This window comes from Rhinichthys klamathensis, unplaced genomic scaffold (assembly GCF_029890125.1).
Source record: "Rhinichthys klamathensis goyatoka isolate OS25496 unplaced genomic scaffold, OSU_Roscu_1.1 h1tg000115l_1, whole genome shotgun sequence".
Classification (NCBI taxonomy): Eukaryota; Metazoa; Chordata; class Actinopteri; order Cypriniformes; family Leuciscidae; genus Rhinichthys; species Rhinichthys klamathensis.
This window is the reverse complement of record NW_026606652.1, coordinates 914243-934872: the sequence shown is the minus strand read 5'-3', so window position 1 is coordinate 934872 and position 20630 is coordinate 914243. Positions and strand designations below refer to the sequence as shown.

The 20630-nt window shown below is 44.7% G+C and overlaps 1 protein-coding gene across 1 annotated transcript in view; it reads right to left on the bottom strand.

Annotated features, from left to right (window-relative positions):
• The window catches only part of eys (eyes shut homolog), a 323611-nt gene that overhangs the window by 37506 nt on the left and 265475 nt on the right, over positions 1-20630 (bottom strand). The window contains exon 36 of the mRNA XM_056254896.1: positions 19826-19976. Coding sequence (XP_056110871.1) covers positions 19826-19976 — 151 coding nt within the window. The remainder of the gene's footprint in view (positions 1-19825; positions 19977-20630) is intronic.

Here is a 20630-nt window from a genome sequence, read left to right as displayed (position 1 = left end):
CTGGAGTCGCTGGCCTCGCCGCCTTCAACTGCCGTACCTGCTGCGGCGTGCTATATCCTTTTATATCACTTTGTATCCTTACTCTGCTGAGAGTGTTTGCTCGCTTACTTGAAGCGACTCACACTTCTCATCACAAAAGAGCTGCGTCTTTTTAAAGATGCCATCCTGTGGCTCGTGCCGCGCCCCACTCAGCGACGGGGACCGTCATGTCATCTGTGTGTCCTGCCTGGGTGAGGATCACGCGGCTCTCGCGCTCGCTGACGGCGGATACCCTCATTGCGAGCTTTTGCCTATGGTGACTCTGAGGACTCGCCTGGCATCATTCTCCGAGCCTTCACCACAGCCAGCCGTGGTGCCGCGCCGCAAGAAGCGCCGCGCCCAGCGCGCTCCCGAGCTCTCTCCAGCCCGCCAAAGCTCGCCGGTTCGCCCGCCAGCTTCGCCGGCTTCGCTCGAATCGCTCACTGACGGACAACGGCCGCCGCCTGCCGCCGCGTCCGTCCACGAGTTCGATGAACCCACCGAGGCTTGTTCTCTTCTGGCATCTGATAGCGAGGATTGGGCGAGCTCCGTGGACCTCCCCTCCGCTAGCGTTTCCCGCCGAACCACTGGTAAGAGAGCCGGCATTGAGACTGAGCTGATGCGTCTGCTCTCTCAGGCCGTGGAAAGCATCGGCCTCGACTGGGAGGCGCCCGCGCAACCGCCGCGCGAGTCGTCAGGGAAACGGGCCAGCATCAAGACCGCAAGCCCTAAAACCGCGGCTAGCTTTCTTTACGTTATAAGAAATCTACCCCGCCCCCCATGGGCGTGCGTCACCGGCAAATGAGAAAAGAGTGTGTTTTAGTCCCCGCCGAGGCCGGACTAATCTCCATTTCTCAAATATTTCTCAGCTCCTAGTTTGAGCGGCTGAAAATGTAATTATTGCAGCAATGAGCCTGTTGTATAACACGCACACCTGCATACAAACGCCGACACACACAAAACTGTGATGACGCTCTCTTATCTGCTTGCGCTAGTGTAGTTCTCCCTGTGGCTCAGTGGCGGAACCCGAAGCTTTCACGCGGGAGACCCGTGTTCGATCCCGGCTCTCGCAGCAGATAAAAATTTAGTCTCGCCGCGGCCAGACTTCCACCGAAACTTTTCGCTCGTTCAGTTCCAGAAAATGCGACTGTTCCAGTGTATTTTGCAGTAAACAAGCTGGTTCCACAGCCCGCTTGCCTGCACATTAAGGCCGTTTCCACGGCGACCCAGAAAAATCATGTAATCATTGTATTTCTGGTTTTCCGGCCACAGCCGATGGTGTTATAAGTGTAATAAAATGCTCAAAGCCCAGGGTTCATTTATACACACAAACACAGCCCGCCACGGTACAGGGCTCGCACAAATGAAATCGACGCATGTCAATTGTGCATTAAATGTAGTGAATGTGCCCACAACCCAGAGCCCACAAACACTACCACGGTTTCTGTAAAACGAAACCAACACAAGTCTTCCTAGCCTCCTGGGAAATCGACGGTGTTTCAGTCTCGCCGTGGCCAGACTTCCACTGAAATTTTCGCTCGTTCAGTTCCAGAAAATGTGACTGTTCCAGTGTATTTTGCAGTAAGCAAGCCAGTACCATGCCCGCTTGCCTGCACACAAATGCTGTTCCCACGGCGACCCAGATAAATCACATAAACGGTGTATTTTCTGGTATTCCGGCCACAGCCGATGGTGTTATGAGTGTATTGAAAATGCCCACAAACCAGGGCTCATTTCTACACACAAACACAGCCCGCAAAGTTGCAGGGCTCGCACAAACAAAATCGCCTCATGTCGATTGTGCACTAAATGTAGTGAATGTGCCTACGTCTCAGTGCCCACAAACACTACACACCACATGTCCCACGGGTTCTGTAAAAACGAAACCAACACGCATTCAGTCAGCTCAGGCCGACGGTGTTTTTCAGTGCAGTAAATGTGCCCGTGGTCCTGCGCCCACATTCACTCACAGACATGTTAAGCCCCACGGGGCTCACCCCGCTCTCTCTCCCTCAGCAAACTGCTATAAGGGTTTTGAGCGCGGCCAGGCTGCCCGCCGCGATCGGCGCGCCCCCCCGCCTCACACACTGTAAACACAGTGTCTGCGTTACAGCACGCCGGAGCTCCCTTGCCGTCACTATGTCTCGGCCAGAGCCCAGATCTCATTCTACCCCTAGCTATTCACGCGAAAGTGTGGGCACAGCTTCCTGGGGTATCAGAATGGGTGCTGAACACTATAAAAAGAGGCTGTTCGCTACAGTTCGCTCGACGTCCCCGCCGTTATACAGCGCGCGTCGAGACGACGGTGAAAACGAAGTATCTCATCTACTTTTTCTCGAAAAGCAAGGACACGCTGGCTCATGTTTGGCCCCGCTGCCCCCTATATGCTTTTCCTCCTGTCTTGCTCCTGCCTCAGGTGTTGGAACGAATCAGGGAAAACGGATGACCAGTGCTGCTCGTAGCTTCGCTCTGGACAAACCAGACGTGGTTCCCTGCCCTGATGCAGCTGACCAGCACTGCCCCATGGCCTGTACCATTGAGGAGAGACCTCCTCTCTCAGGCGGAGGGCTCGATTTGGCACCCTCGCCCGGAGCTGTGGTCCCTGCACGCATGGGCCATCAATGGGTACCCGCTAGCCTCCCAGCAGGAGTGTTAAACACGATCGCGCAGGCTAGAGCTCCGTCTACCAGGCGGCTCTACTCCTCGAAATGGTCTGTTTTCTCTGCATGGTGTCAAGCCCAGAGTTTTTCACCTGTGGAATGCGGGGTTTCGGAAGTGCTTTCCTTCCTTCAAGAGCTACTGGATAAGGGCAGGACCCCATCCACGCTCAAAGTATATGTGGCGGCCATAGCAACATTTGCAAAACCGGTGTCTGGCCAGTCGCTGGGGAAGAACGACTTAGTCGTGCGTTTCCTTAGGGGAGCTCGGAGGCTAAACCCTCCCAGGCCCCCTTCAGTCCCGACGTGGGACCTTTCCACGGTCCTGGAGGCCATGAAAGGCGCCCCGTTCGAGCCAATCCAGCTGGTGGACATGAAACACCTGTCGTTCAAAACAGTGTTTCTCATGGCTCTCGCTTCAGTGAAGCGCATAGGGGACTTGCAGGCGCTTTCAGTAAGCGCGTCATGTATGGAGTTTGGGCCGAATGACTCGAAGGTCATTCTCAAACCTAAGCACGGGTATGTGCCGAAATCCCTCAATACACCGTTTAGGGCCCAGGTAATTTCCCTGTCCGCCCTTCTGGTTCTCAATGAGGAGGAGGACGCGAGTCTCCTTTGCCGCGTCAGGGCATTAAGAGCTTATGTGTCGCGCTCGTCTGTTTTCAGACAGACTGAGCAGCTTTTCGTTTTGTTTGGCGGGCGCTCCAAGGGACTTGCCGCCTCAAAACAGAGCCTATCCAGATGGATAGTGGATGCCATTGCACTCGCTTACACTGCAAAGGGCCTGCAGTGCCCCTTGGGTGTCAGAGCGCACTCCACGAGAGGCGTGGCCTCTTCGTGGGCATGGTCTAGCGGGGTTTCCCTGCAAGATATCTGTACGGCCGCGGGCTGGGCCTCGCCGTCTACATTTATGAAATACTATAACCTGGAGGTACCCGCCTTACAAGCTAAGCTTTTGGCGGTCAAAAAATTCAGTGCTATCTGCCCCGCTGTGCGGCCCAGATGCTGAGTTTACTCAGCATCTGGGCCGGATGCTGGTAAACTCATGGTAAACCCAGATGCTGAGTTTACCATGAGTGTTGACACACGTATGGCCACCCAGATCAGGCTGAAAGCTTTCACCCTGGCTGCGCGTTTTATTGTCATATGATAGCCCCGCTGGGTGCTATTTTATAAGGAATGACGCTTCCAGCCTCTCTTCCTCCACTCTATGTGAGTTTATGGTGATTATGCACTATATGAGCCCTGGGCTTCGGCCCCTGGGACTTTGGTGTTGGATCCCTGTACGCACGGCGTGTTGCATTGTGTTCCCCTAGCGTAAGCTATTACGCAGTACGAGAGATACTCTCGTAAGAGAACGTACTCGGTTACTAACGTAACCTCGGTTCTCTCTAGAGAGGGAACGAGTACTGCGTATCTTGCCGTGCTTGGAATACGCTCTGGTTCGCTTCGGCGATGAAAACCAGCTTGTACCAGCCTAACGAGCATATTTATAGAGTGAGACCACGCCCTTTCTGGCGGGACGTGACGATATGGGCGCGAGTTGCCCCCATTGGTCATTACGTCACGCAGAGTCTCTCTCGATAGGCTGCTGCATTTGCCGCAAGAGCAGCCAATAGGCGCGCGAGCTGTATCGCCTGTGTCTGCTTGCTGCTGCAAAGCGTTTAAAAAAAAATTAAGGATAATTTTTGGCTTCAATATCTCGTGGAAAAGAGGTTTTCCCCTAGCGTAAGCTATTACGCAGTACTCGTTCCCTCTCTAGAGAGAACCGAGGTTACGTTAGTAACCGAGTACGTTTTATACTGTACAAACTGTATATTCTATCCACTTACAATAAAACTACCCATAAACCTACCCATCACACAAAACTTTCTGTATTTTTTCATTAAAATAAAACATCACTTAATTCACAATATGATTTATAAGCTGTTTTTCTCAAAAATGTTCCCAAGGACAAGGATTTCAAATATTATATACCCCCCCCACACACACACATATAATTTGTTTACCTTTTTTACTAATTAGCCATGTTGTTCATGCAGCCTGATAGGCTACTTTCCCCTCAAATAATAAATGACTTAATTAGAATTTTTAATTGGGCCATTCAGCTTAACAAAATGTCCACTAATAATTTTACAGTATTTTAATAATTTTATAAAAACATGAACATTCTGGCAAATTATGTTTTTCTACCATCATGGTTCATGAATAGACAGTTAATTTATATCAATATAAATATACAAATAGTATAAATATTGTGACAGTTATACATTTAACAAACATTTCTACTGGCGGGATTTCAAACACTGATTAGTAGTATTATCTAATGTTTAGGGAATTACCACATGTTTGTGGGTATTTCAAACGAAAAAAAAAAGGAAAATGCATTATTTAAACCGGTTACATAAATCATCGTTCCAATTTCTTTCCAATATAATAATTAATCATATTCATCAGTTGAACTGTAAAAGGCATGCTAAATTAAATTTTATTGCTGCTCGTGCTTTGTACCATCCAGCTTGATGATAAATGAATAAGTAATCCACAAGTAATGGTGCAACTTGACATGTTTCCATTAACTGAGACAATTGACAAGGTTTTCAATCATTCTTCAACAGCTCAACAGCTGCTATAATTCTGTCGGCCTCATCTATAAACATTGACATCTCAAGTGCTGAAGAACATTCGCCAAACAGACCGTTGACACAGACCTAAGCATCTCAAACTCCCTGTACTGCTCTTCAGTTCTTCGGGTATATCATCATTGGCCAATGATTCACATTACTTTCTCCAGAGCCTGATTTTTCAAGTGACCCTTTACACTGAGGCAATGCAAAACCTGAGATGATGGGAATCCCCACAACAGGTTTAAGATAATAAAAAGGATAATCTGAGAACAAGTCACAGGAAGGACTTGTTCATATGATTGTGGAGCATCTAATTAAAAAAATATATGGAGTTAAGCCTCCTTTGCGTTACACTTGATGTTAACATGGCTGCAGGGATTTGCTCCCATTCAGACACAAGAGGTGAGGCAGTCAGCATTTCCGATTAATCCCAAAGGTGGTTCAGGTCTGGGCTTTATACAGGCCAGTCAGGATTTTCAACAAAAGACTAAGTAAATCATTTCTAGATGCACCTCAGGTGATTGTAAAGCTGAAACAAAATGGCTCATGCTTGTCTATGAGATTGCACAGCTGTATGATTGATTTTCTGCACAGATGTATCTAGAATAGCCAAACCCATTAATTATAACCGGGCGTCTATGTACTCCTGGCCATGAATGCACACGCATAGCCCCAAAACTCACGCACAGCACAGCACACCACACACATAAAAACGCCAACTCATTTACGGTAATTAAAAAGAATAATGAAACCACGTGACATTCAGACTCTCTCCTCTAATGAAAGGTACCACGCTTCTTCCAGCTGCATTAAGATTCTGTTTAAGTGCCACTTGGCTGACCTTGATCCAGTACCATACAACGCGTGATCTCATCAGATCTTCACGGCTCAAGCAGACCCAGAGAGATGACCTCAAAAATCAAGAGGCAGAATTATTGATATCGACAATGCCAGGTTTATTCTCACCGTCTGACAGGAGGAGGAGGAGATTAGACCCTCACGTCAGGGCTCGGAGGTCAGGGACAGAGTACATATACTGTATATGGAGATGAAGATATATCAGGATATTATGATTATCATCAACCAAAAGATGAAGACATTAGGCTTTGTATACAGGAGTAAATATAGCTAAACATTACATGTGTGCAGCAACTTCAATTACAGTAATGTGTTAATCTTTTAATCTGCATATTGATTCTAAGTGTACTTTTTGTTGCTTTGTGTAATTTGTCAATTTCACACATGCACACAAAGAAATCTATACAACAGGGTGAATTTTATTTTCTAGAATTTCCTTTTATTTTATTTTTCAATTGTGAATGCAAAAGACTTTTGCTTTAAACAGGTGAATCTCTCCCAGTTGTCTTCAGCGTCAGTTGTTGGCACAGCGTGGTGCATGTGCATTTGTTTGCAATGATGTCTTTAACTTGCTGTTATCTTAATGTTATTTAAATGGCAATACTGCACTCCTTTTAAAAGATTTTAGCTGCTGGTGCATATTGGCCAATTCAAGACACTCACTGCTTCAGACACCATGCTGTGTCAATTGCTGCTTCAGTTTTTAACTTTTTTTTTTATCCTGTCAAACTTGCAGTTGAACCTTGCTGCTTTTAAAGGAGATTTTACATAAATGTACGATTTTGATACTGACTGTTATCACATGCTGCCTCTGTAATTGACTCTCTAATTTCTGGTTTCTTACTTTTTTTGTTGTTGTGTTTTTGCTTAGCAACACTAACCTTTTAATCTTATAAAAATAACCTGGGATCTTAAAGGGTAACTAAACCCCTGGTCAGAGCCTGACTCCACCCACTGGCAATATTTGAAAAATGCAGGAAAAGTGGGCGGAGCCCAGCGGAGATAGAGGGGATGAACGGATACTCTATCCTAATCGTTTTCAGTACTCGCAATTCCAACTCCTGACTCGCTACAATGGTTTTGACGAAACAAGATGGTTTTTATACTGCCATGGGCGTGGTAGCTCGTACCAAGGGCGTGGTAAGCTGGAACCTGCTTGCGTCAGCTCTCACCGCTACCGTCACAAACTACCGCAAACATCCAATAGGAAAATTCCACTGCAGTAGCCACCGTTCAACCTGAAGAGGGCAGCACTCAGGCCTTTTTACACCATATATTGTAGAATTAAAACACTTAATACACAAATGTCAAAAAAGTTACTCGAATCAATGAACACCACTAATAAAGCCCCAGTCTTACAGATCATTAACTAAAAAAAGTTGGTTTAGTGTTTAGTTACCCTTTAAAGGGATACACATTTAAAATGTCATTATCACGTCGTTCCAAACCTGTATTGACTTTCTTTCGTCCGGGGAGCACAAAAGAAGATATTACGAATTATATTTCAAATGTTATCGGTTTTGTTTACTGTTATTAATTATATGTGTTGTGTATTATACAATGAATGACAATGGGTATCACAATATTATACCCTGAAACAACATTGGACCCAATAGATTTTCAAGGTATGGGCAAAAAGATTATTTTTTTTTTGTGCTCAACAGTGAAAAAAAAGTCTTGGGACAACATTATGGGGAGTAAATGATGAAAGAATTAATGTATTTTAGTGACAAATTTCTTTAAGTGTTACTGATGCTCCTGTTACTGAAGGCCAGTGGGCGTGACCAATGGTGCGATGATGTATAACTATTCGTCGTGTCATATGCAAATATATTTACCTGTGTGATGTCACAGATCCCCCAATATCAAAACAAGCTGCTTTTGGAGCTTATTTAAATCCATTTTTGTTGGGTTTTTTTATAATGAGGAGGACATTTTAAGCTATGAAACTTGTAGGATGCTTTAATAGTACAATGCCCTTCTATATGTCAAAAGATCAAGGCAAATTTGATTTCTCATGTCATGTCCCCATTTCATTTCTCATTCTGTACCATTTGAATCAGGTATTTCTAAAGGATTATATGCACCATATTTTTTTTTTACAGTATCTCACAACATCATTTAAAGTCTTATTGGACATGGATGTGCCAATGTCAAAAGAGTGACTCAGTCTGTGGAATATTGAGAACAAAGAAAGCAGACATTCAGAAAAGTGCAGATGGCACATCTGACAATATCTCCATTCCATCAGCCAGAGTACTTCCTCAGACGAGTGACAGAAGGAGAGAAACCTTCTCCAAGCCCTAAGAGATGAGACCGCTGAGTCAAACAAGACAGCAGGAATATCTAGAGACAACTGATACAGGCTGTCGGATTGTTAAGTTAGAAGTGCTTGGCATCTAAACACATCTCCTATGGGAGAAAAGCTGTTCAAGAAACCCATCAAATATACAAGTAAAATCAGCACTCTAATGGCCGAGGACTGGACTGCATTGGCTAAAATAGTTTAAGAAAAATAGATGCACTAAAATGTTGCTTAACTGCTCTCAGACCACCATTACATCTGGAGAGATTTCATTAAACTACATGCACCCAGGGGTGAGATTAAATGTAATTGAATAAATGAAAGCAAAGCATAATGATACATAAAACATGTAGACAGACACTGTAGTTTTAAACTACACATAAACATGAAACATTTACCAATACCAATACAAATTTGTTATACTTTTTGAGAGGACAAGTAATTCATATCAGGTTAAGTCTAAATAGGTCTGTCAATCAATACAAAATGTATTGCTGTATTCCATCTACAATAGTTTTAAACTATTGCCCTACTGTATGAACATGTAATTCAATAATTCAATCTCAATAATTAATAGTGTGGTTAAAATATTTGAAAAAATTATTTTCTTTCAATTATCGAAATATTTTAATGACTCCAATATTATATCTCCTTTTCAGTCCGGCTTCCGACCAAATTTCTCTACAACAAGTGCTCTTCTAAAAATGACTAATGATATTACAGTTTCTTTTGATTCTAATAAATTAACTGGTGCCTTGTTTATTGATTTAACCAAAGCTTTTGATTTAGTAGACCATTATCTTCTTTTAGATAAACATATTGGCCTTTCAAGATCTTCTTTACTTTGGTTTAATTCATACTTACATCATAGACAACAATGTGTTTTGTATCAGGGAAGTTGTTCGGATTTTGAAACTATTGACAGAGGAGTACCTCAGGGCTCATCTCTTGGACCGTTATTGTTTTCTGTTTTCATAAATAACCTTCCACAAGTTTGTTCTGCAAATGATCATTTAGTAATAACTTAAAAAACTTAAACAAAGTAGTAGATCTAATTACCCTTGGTAAACTGTTCCAATCTGAAGGAGCTTTAAATTTGAATGCCCGACGACCTACTTCTTTATTAATTTTAGGAATGTGAAAAAATAGTTGATTAGTGTGCCTTAAGTTATATGAAGAGCGAAAAGGAATTAGATATTGTTTTAGATACATAGGATAATTGAAGTAATGACATTTAAAAATAAACTGAAACCAGTGATAATGCCTTCTTGAGTTTAAAGAAGGCATTAAAGAAGGTGCGTTTTGTATGGACATCTCAGTACAAATCTACATAAATTATTATAAACAACATTAAGAGGGTGAAGATTTGTATCGGAGGTGTTTTGGTAAATTATATCGGCATAGTCAAGGATTGGTAGTATTAACTGAGTAATAATTATTTTTCTAACCGGATGAGTAAAGCAATTAATAGAGAGATAAAGTATTTTGAGTCGATATGATATTTTCTTGATAACTAAATCAATATGTGATCTAAATGACAGTTGTGAATCAAGCAGAAGACCTAGATATTTAAATTCATCAACTTTTAGCACTGGGGTTCCATCTATGAACTTAATTAAGTAGTCAGTTGGTGGTAAGATTTGTTTTGTAAACAACATAGAATAAGACTTCTTTTTATTTAGCAAAAGTTTGTTATAACTAAACCAATTTTGAACTACGTCAAAATCAGACTGGATTGATTTATGAATATAAGAGATGTCCGAGCTAGAAAAGTAAATTACAGTGTCATCTGCGTATAACTGAATTTGGCAATTAGAACACATGTTCCTGCTTTTGAGTATAACTATTTTCAATCATCACGTGAACTTCATTATTTTCATAACGCATGTTATGTGTGATAACTGTATACTTATTGTATCAATGTACTTAGAAGGCTTGTATGTGAGGAGATAGTTATGGAGAGCTAAATGTTTGTAAATGTTGGTAAGAATGTGTTTGTGTAGTATTATGTGATATAATGCATCATGTTGTTTGTATTAATGTTTGTTTTTAGGACCCCCTCGAAAACGAGATGTTACATCTCAAGGGGCTATCCTTCAAATAAATTTCAAATATATGTGCATAATTTCGTCTCTATATTTCATGACTGTGCCATTTTTAAGATGCTCTGTCAAGGTGTAACGTGATGCGGTGAAGGCAGATAGGAGGCTGGATCCAAACGCAGTTTACACGCTTTATTTAAACAAACTATACACTTAAACAGAGACTCGGAACTTGGAACAGGAACGACCAACACTCACGTTAATCCTGAAACATATAACAACTCACAAAGACAGGGCAGAAACACAGGGCTTAAATAATCAGGGACAAACGAGCTAGACAGGATAACAAGGGGGCGTGGTTAACAAGAAACACCTGGGATAACTAATGGACAAGACAGGGAACCACTAAACATGACAAGACACAAACCCAGTATTAGAGACGGCATGATTGTGATATTTGTGTTCAATGCAATTTTGTTTTCAATTCGTTTTTTAAAACAATTAATTGCACTAAATGAACACATTGCATTGAAAGACCTAATTCTAATATTTTATGATTCACTCGCATGATTTAATACAGTAGTTATGCTAATAGTAAATAATTGCAATTCTATTAACAGCATCTTGACATTTAAGCCTTTTGAATTCTTATGCAAATTACTTCTGCAATATATTCAAGCAGTCATCTTTACTAAATAGAAATCATAATAGTAATAGTGCAAGTTTGTGAGTTAAAATACATTTTCCATTTGAGTGGTTATATGTATATATGTTCATTTCATTATATTAATTATGAAATTATGTGCAAGCGGTGACTGGCTCCCTCAAGATAATGTTAATTTGCATTATTATTTGGTGATGATACCAACAAAGACTATGTAGCAGTAAGCCATATGAAAAAGCAGCTTTGATGTGCATCCCACACCATTCACATGTCAAAACTCATGAGTCCTAAGCATGAGATTCACAGAGCCCAGAAAAGAGCCGCTGCCATTTATAAATGATATAACACATTCAATATTAAAACCTGTAGCTGTGATATACTGAAGGACCATATAAAATTGGCATATAGGAAACATGCATTTGAATCTTCAAGAAAAGCCAAACACTTCAGAGGGCCCTATTTTAACGATCTGAAACGCAAGTATGAAGCGCGAAGCGCAAGTAACTTTGTGGGCGGGTCTTGGGCGCTGTTGCTATTGTACCGGCGGGATAAATGACTCTTGCGCCCGACGCAAGTTTAAAAGGGGTTGGTCTGAAATAGCTTCATTATTCATAGGTGTGGTTTGGGCGTAACGTGAAATAAACCAATCAGAGCGTCATCCAACATACCCTTTAAGAGCAGGTGCGCATGTTGCATGGCGGATTGTTATTATTATGGCGGATTTACCAGGCGCGCGCCAGGAGCGGTTCACAGCCGAGGAGACCGACGTTCTTGTCAGGGCAGTGAAAGACAGAGAAGTGACGTTGTATGGGGATGGGAGATTTTTTTTTTTTTTTTCTGGTTCTTGACGGACAAACTAATTTGTCAGATGTCCTTATATACATATATGTGTCTTGCCACTATTGGGCAAACAGGTCTGATCCGTCATTACTACAATTAGCCTGAAAAATTTGGGTAAATGTGTAAGCTAGATTTTTTTACATCTTCGTGGACACCACAATGATTTCCCTCATTTGTTAATATTTTTCCTTGTTATAATGTATGATTTGCAAAAATAAAAACTGCTGCATCTGTGTTGATGAGAGAATCAAAGTGTATGCGCGTTGTGCACCCGCTACATTATGGCCAAGCATGCACGCTTAAAATAGCATTATGAACAACGCGCAACGCGCCACTGACTTTAGACTAGGTTTTTTCTGGTCAGTGGTGGAAATGTTCCCCTTCGAGGGAACTCGAACTGCGTCATCGTTATGACACTTTGGGGAACGCCCTTAGCGTAACGCATCTGAAGCATGAATGAAATCTGTCCAATCCTGATTGGTGCTGCGTCATGACGTAGTAGATGACGGCATAACCGGAAGATACAAAGGTACGCTGGCAAATACAAACCACAGGCGTAACTATCGGTAAGCAGGGTACGCGGTTGCTTACGGGCCCGGACCAATCAGGGGCCCGCGCGTGACTGGAAGATATTGATTGACAGCCGGGCCCCCAAACGCATTTTACTACTTTTAGTCTGATCGCATTTTACTTTATCGCAAATTTATTTGAATAAATAATGGCAACAACATAGTGTACTGATCATTAGATACAAGTATGAAAAGACCAATGATGGATTTTGGTGTAATTTGTTTCGAATTGGGACTGGGGAATCCCCGGGTTGGTAAGTGAACATGCGTATTGCGTGCAAAACAGTAAAAACGATGAACTTGAGACAGACAATATCGACAGGCTACTCCTGATTTTGTCAGTCTTCTCATCTCTTATATGCTGTGTCTCTATGATCATATTAGGCGCTTTCCGACCAAGTAGTTACAGGAACTTAGTTATAGGAACTGTCCACTTCTAAACAGTTCTAAGAACTACTCTCCCCAAACTCGGTTTTGCTGTTTGCGTTTGCACTGGCCAAGGAACTGGTAGGAGGGGTAAGGGAGTGACGCAAGCACGGCGGCGGCGGCGGCGCCACATACAACAACAACAAACCAGCATGGAGGAGGCTATCGGAATGTTCCTGTTCTGCCTTGCCGGGAGCTTAATAACGAGTACGAACGGCGGCGTTTAAAGACTATGCTTGAGTTCTGTACAGAGAAACAAAGAAGACGAAGGCTCCAGCGTAATATGATCTTAAGTAATATAATGGAAGAAGATAGAAGAGCAGAGCGCAGGAGACAAACAAAACGACGGGTAAGTTTAGCAAGCATAGCAATTAGCTGGTTAAATGCGTTATGTTATGAGTTAGCATAGCATACATAGGCGAATAGGCTTTATGCACAGCTTCACTACTTCCTGAACTTCAGCCAGCCCTTTTTTTCCTGTCTGTCATTATTGGACAAACTGATTAATCCAGGTGCCTGATTATTGTTACTGAGGCCAGGCACACCTGAATTAATCAGTTTGTCCAATAATGACAGACAGGAAACAAAGGGCTGGCTGAAGTTCAGGAAGTAGTGAAGCTGTGCATAAAGCCAATTGCAACAGACAGTGAATAAAATGTGTTGACACTGGGCGTGACTTATAAGTTGAACCAATCAACGTAGACCTAGGGAAAGGGAACTAAAAAAGTCCTCGCTCTAGACTAGGTACTGAAAGAGTTATAGGAACTACGGTCTGAGGAACTAAAAAATCCCCAACTTAGTCCGGTCGGAACACGCGAAAAAAAGGTTATAGGAACGTTAGGTTCTAGGAACTGCAAAAGTCCCTCCGGTCGGAAAGCGGCTATTGTCCTATTCATGGTAGCCTACTCGTGGACATTGCGTCATCACGTGCTGTAGGGGGGCCCGCCTTGATAATCCTGCATAAGGGCCCGGTGTTGGCTCGTTACGCCACTGATACAAACACTAGCTTTTTTGCTCTTCAGCTAAAGCGCTCTGTGTCAAACTGTCTGTCTTATTTGGTGTTGTTTGTCCCATAAGAATTGCAATATTGAATCTATAGTGGCTCGGATCTCGCGTTTGCCGAGGCAGCGCGTTGATTACGGGTCTACTCTGCAATAAAGATTCTGTGAATGGGATCTCGCGTTGTCGAGGCAGCGCGCAGATTAAAGGTCTGCATTGCAATACAGAATCTATAGTGGCTCGGATCTCGCGTTTGCCGAGGCAGCGCGTTGATTACGGGTCTACTCTGCAATAAAGATTCTGTGACTTGATCTCGCATTGTCAAGGCAGCGCGTAGATTAAAGGTCTGCATTGCAATACAGAATCTATAGTGGCTCGGATCTCACGTTTGCCGAGGCAGCGCGTTGATTACGGGTCTACTCTGCAATAAAGATTCTGTGACTTGATCTCGCATTGTCGAGGCAGCGCGTAGATTAAAGGTCGTACATTGCAATACAGAATCTAGTGGCTCGGATCTCGTGTTTGCCGAGGCAGCGCGTAGATTACGGGTCTACTTTGCATTAAAGATTCTGTGTGTGTGCGAGGTACGAACAGTCAGCTCCTGAGGGTGCTGGCTGTGTTCATTGAGAAATATCTCGACGCGCACAGCCGTGCGTTTTCGGGTGTTTCAGCCGCGCGCCCGTTGATTTTCTTCTCGAGAGATGAAAACCAAATATATTGTGAACGACTCGAATCTCACGTTTGCCGAGGCAGCGCGTAGAGTACGGGTCTGCAATGAAGGGTACACACGCGATCTGTGAAATAATACTGTTTGGGTGCGAGGCATTCACAGTCAGCTCCTGAGGGTGCTGGCAGTCATTGAGAAATATCTCGACGCGTATATCTGTGCGCTGTCGGCTGTTTCAGCCTTGCACCTATTGACTTTCTTCTTGAGGGATGAAAGCCATATATATTGTAATGACTCGAATCTCGCGTTTGCCGAGGCAGCGTGTATTACGAGATCATATAACACAAAACAGTATTCTCTGGTAATTATGGCTGCATTTAATTTTAAGAAATTAAAATGATGAAATATTATCCGACTTTAAGGAAGTTAGATATTTTAATTCAGCCTACCACTCAGACCGTGTTTCACATGCAGTGTTCCTTCTGCACATCAAAAATCGTTTTTCGTTTTTTCCCTGCCGGTCCTCCGCTTCAGGGTCGAAAACGAGACAAAAATAGCAGGGCTATCCCCCCCGTGGAGGGACGAGCGAGAATGCGCTTCGGGACACATCGGTTTTCAGCAAATGCACGCTGCAGTCCCAAGGGCTTGTGGCCAGGCAGTGCTCGTGTTCGCCCATCGGGAACGGTTTTCGATTATTCCCTGCCGGTCCTCCGCTTCAGGGTGTCAAGAATGAAACCGAAAGAGCCTCCCTTCAGGGAAGCCTTCAGGAAGTCGATGTCTGTATCCCGCCGTTAAGTGCGCTTCGTGACACATCGGTTTCCAGCGAACGCACGCTGCTCTGTCTGCCCCACAGGCTTGCGGCCAGGCAGCAATCGCGTCCGCCCATCGAGAATCGTTTTCGGTCGAACCCTGCCGGAGATCCGCTTCAGGGGGTCGAGAACGAATCCCAATTGATACCCGAAGCCAGGCTCGAGAGAGAATGGTTCCCTTAGTAGATTATCTCGGCGCATGGTCATGCCTTCCGAATATATCTGCGTGGGCTCTGCGTACTGTAGAGCTGGGTTACAGGCTGCAGTTCAGCTCCCCTCCCCCGAAGTTCAACGGGGTGGTCTGGACTGTGGTCGGCCCAGAGCAGGTTCGGGTTATGGAACAGGAAGTTCAATCCCTGTTGGTCAAGGAGGCCATAGAACGTGTTCCTCTGCCACACAGGGAGTCCGGGTTCTACAGGAGGTACTTCATAGTTACCAAGAAGGATGGGGGGTTGCGTCCAATAATAGATCTCAGGCACTTGAATCGGTCTCTGAGGAGATTCAGGTTCAAAATGCTCACAATTCCAGCCATCGTGAGTCAGATCCAGTTCGAGGACTGGTTCGTCACGATAGATCTGAGGGACGCATACTTCCATATTTCCATCCTTCCATGTCACAGGAAGTTCCTGAGGTTCGCTTTCGGGGGCGAAGCGTACCAATATCGGGTTCTTCCGTTCGGCCTAGCTCTCTCCCCTCGCACTTTTACAAAATGCATGGATGCAGCTCTAGCACCCCTGAGGCTCGAGGGCGTCAGGGTGCTCAACTACATCGACGACTGGCTGATACTGGCCCAGTCGCAAGAGCTGGCGATTCGGCATCGAGATGTCGTCCTCGCCCACATCCAGAGCCTGGGGTTGAGACTCAACACAAAAAAGAGTGTGTTGACGCCCTCCCAGAGGACTACGTTCCTGGGAGTTGTATGGGACTCCACGACGATGGAGGCACAGATGTCTCCTGCGCGCGTGAAGTCCATACTGGCAATGGTCTCCAGAGTGAAGCTATGCCACAACCTCACTGTGAAGCAGTTTCAGAGACTGCTGGGGCTCATGGCAGCAGCGTCCAGTGGCCTGCTACACACCTTTTGGCCTGCTACACATGAGACCCCTACAGTGGTGGTTGAGAGCCAAGAGATTTTCCCCGAGGGGAAATCCGTTCTGTATGATCAGGGTAACGCGCAGATGCCTTCGTTCCCTCGTCATATGGAGGAAACCTTGGTTCCTGTCCCAGGGACCGGTGCTGGGAGCATCATGTTGCCGGAAAGCCGTTTCAACAGATGCCTCCCTCACTGGTTGGGGCGCGGTCATGGACGGCCGCTTTGCGAGAGGTCTGTGGGTGACCCGGCACTCTTCCTGGCACATCAATTGCCTGGAAATGCTGGTGGTCTACAAAGCTCTGAGGAATTTTTTCCCGGACCTCTGCGGCCACCATGTCCTGATACGCTTGGACAACATGTCCGTAGTCGCGTATCTGAATCACCAGGGGGGTCTGAGGTCGCGCCCTCTATTCAGACTGGCACACCAGATCCTTCTGTGGTCCCAGGGGAAACTGTCGTCTCTCAGAACGATGTATGTCCCCGGGGATCAAAATCAGGGAGCAGACATCCTGTCGAGGCAGGGGCTGAGGCCCGGGGAGTGCCGACTCCACCCTGAGGTGGTGGAGGCCATGTGCGTGAGATTCGGCCCAGTGGAAGTGGACCTTTTTGCGTCTCGAGAGACGTACCACTGTCCACTGTGGTTCTCTCTCAGGTAGCCAGCTCCGTTGGGGCTGGACGCTATGACACAGACGTGGCCGAGGCTGCGTCTGTACGCATTTCCCCCGATCGCTCTGCTCCCGGGAGTCTTGGAGCGGGTCCGCCGGGAAGGGATCAGCCTACTTTTAGTAGCACCCCGCTGGCCGACCCGGATATGGTTCTCGGACATTGTAGCACTGCTAGACGGCCTCCCGTGGCAGGTCCCTCTGAGGAGGGATCTGCTGTCTCAGGCAGGGGGCACAATATTTCACCCCTGGCCAGAGCTGTGGAACCTCTGGGTCTGGCCCCTGAGGGGGCTCGGTACCTAGAGGCTGGCCTGTCAGCAGGTGTTGTCGAGACCCTACTTAGCTCCAGGGCTCCTTCCACTAGGAGACTGTACAGCCTAAAGCGGAATGTGTTTTCCACTTGGTGTAGAGAGCGTGAGGTGGACCCAGTTAACTGCCCAGTGGCTTCAGTGCTGGAGTTCCTCCAAGATCGTTTCTCCGCCGGTCTTACCCCATCCACACTTAAGGTGTATGTGGCTGCCATTGCAGCTTTCCACTCACCTATAGGTGCTGGGCCTTTGGGAAAGCACCATATGGTTGTACGTTTCCTTCGTGGGGCTCGGAGGATGAGGCCTGCGGTTCACTCCAGAGTCCCAACTTGGGACCTGGCGGTGGTTCTTGAGGGGTTGGCTGAGGCCCCCTTTGAACCACTGGAATCGGCTGAGGCAAAGAACCTGACCTTCAAGGTGGCCATTCTCCTTGCCATCACTTCTCTGAGGACAGTGGGGGATCCCCAGGCCTTGGCTATATCGCCAACTTGCCTGGAGTTTGTCCCTGGCGTAGTTAGGGCCATCTTACATCCTAGACCGGGCTATGTGCCGTCTAGTGCGGCACGGTCAGTGGTTCTTCAGGCCTTCCATCCTCCACCTCATGGGACGGCGGAAGAGGGGAGACTTCACCTGCTCTGCCCAGTCAGAGCCCTAAGGGTTTACTTGGAGAAGTCTTCTCAGTGGAGGAAGTCAGACCAGTTGTTGGTGTGCTTTGGTTCACCCAAGAAAGGGCTGCCTGCATCTAAACAGACAATCAGCAATTGGATTGTCCAGGCTATAGCCACGGCTTATCAGGTGCGCAATTTGCCTTCACCTATGGCCGTGAGGGCACGTTCCACCAGGAGCATGGCCTCCTCGGTGGCCCTCCTTTCTGGCGTCTCGCTTCAGGAGATCCCCTCGGTGGGCCACCCCGCACGCCTTCATACGCTTTTACAGTCTGCAACTCCCCGTGACGCCTGGCGCCAGAGTGCTCGCGTCCTAAGTGTGCCTGGTCTTCCAGCTTCATACTAGGGCGGGCGGGCGTGATTACGGTGTGGCATTGTGGGTATTTCGTACGGTGTGTCATAACGATGACGCAGTGCGAGTTCCCTCGAAGGGGAACGTCTCGGGTTGCGACTGTAACCCTTGTTCCCCGAGAAGGGAACGAGACACTGCGTCTCGTCGCCACACCTATCACAGTCAGAGCGCTAGCTTCATCGCAAAAGAGCTAGTGTTTGTATTTGCCAGCGTACCTTTGTATCTTCCGGTTATGCCGTCATCTACTACGTCATGACGCAGCACCAATCAGGATTGGACAGATTTCATTCATGCTTCAGATGCGTTACGCTAAGGGCGTTCCCCAAAGTGTCATAACGATGACGCAGTGTCTCGTTCCCTTCTCGGGGAACAAGGGTTACAGTCGTAACCCGAGACGTTTTCTGGAACTGCAAAATAGCACTGGGGAATGTTTGCGCCGAAACACGCCTCCTTTTTGCACCGACCCGCCCAGAGAACGCAAGTTCATTCCCTAGTTTACCGACGTGCGTCTGTGGAGGGAAAAGCCCGCTTTGCGCGGGTGCAAAATAGGAATGATACATGCGTCAGTGTACAAAGTCATTTGCGCCGGGTGCAAGATAGGGCCCAGAGTGTTTCTTCAACTATGGCACTTTAATTTCCCAGAGGTTGATTTAGATTAAAACAGATTTCTATTTTTTTCCTTCTTGTTTTTATATGAAGGTCAAATTAAAAACGTTTGGAAAATTTTTATTGGCCTCATCCTTTTTTAGTAGTTTTGCTACTTTGGCGAGATATTATAATAATCCATATAAAAATTCTTCTGATCAAAGTCACAGTATGCTAGTGTGAAAATTAGAAATCGCTGTAGGAAATGGTATATGAATAAATGTGCTGTTATATGAAAGAACTTTGTGTTCCAATGAATCCAAACTGTTAGAGTAGTAAAATGCAGATTAGCTAATAAAGAATAATTTCTTGTACAAATTATTTCTTGACAGCACACTAAAAAAAAAAAAAAAAAAAAAAAAAAAAAAAGATACTTTTTTAATTAGAAGCAAAACTGCACAAGATATTAAGTCTTGTTTTCAGAGAATATGTCTCAAAATTAAGTTTATTTTCCTTACATATTTGTTAAATTGTAGCAAAAACTTTGCAAGGTCAAAGCTTAAAACAAGAAAAAAAGGTAATTAATTTGTTTTACTAGTGTTAAAATGTTTTAAATCAGGACAAAAATACTAAAGAAAATTATATTTTGCAGTGTAAAAATAAATGAAACAATTCTCACCTCACTGTAATTGGCACCAAGCTATCGTTCCTGATATTCTGATGAGCAGCTGTGGTCACAACATGAGCACCACTGCAGCCCAACCTGGCCACTGGTCTTTCATTCTGGAGAAACACATGGAGGAAACGCTCTCCGAGATGTTGCTCCCGGGCTATAAGGGAAGAAGGAATATAAAGAGATGAGGAAGCTTTCACTCAGAGCTTATCATAATGAAATTTAGCAATGACCTGTTTTAATTTGGGGCTAGAAACCATTTTGAAGGCATACACAATCTCTGACCTTCTGCAAAGTCACTCAAATGCTAGTTCATTCAAAATTAGTATGACAAAAAATATATAAATATTTTTTTTAAATGGATTTTAGAAGGCATCAAACCAAATTCTAACTCTAAATCCTTATAAAGCAGATAAATAGCAATCTTCTTGTTCTTTTTTTTTGTACTTGTGTTATGTGTTATATTTCATAGATATTTTATAGTAACAAATGCAGTTTGGCGTTTGATTGGTTGTTTCTTTTGAAATATTGTCACAACAAGAAATAAGATACATACAAAAAGAATCTACTATTTTTTTCTGTTTATTTGTAAAAAATATTTCTATGATTTATTGTGTTCAAACTCACAGTTTAGGTGTTAGTTAATGAATCATTCGCTTAACCAATTCATTAAAAAGAACAAAACGTGACTGGCTTTATGAGTGAGTCAATGGATCATTCACTCAGGAATGAAATGCTAGTAGTTTGCAGACCTTGTTTGATACCATTTTCATTTGCGGAGCAAAAATACACAAAGAAACTAACTTTATTG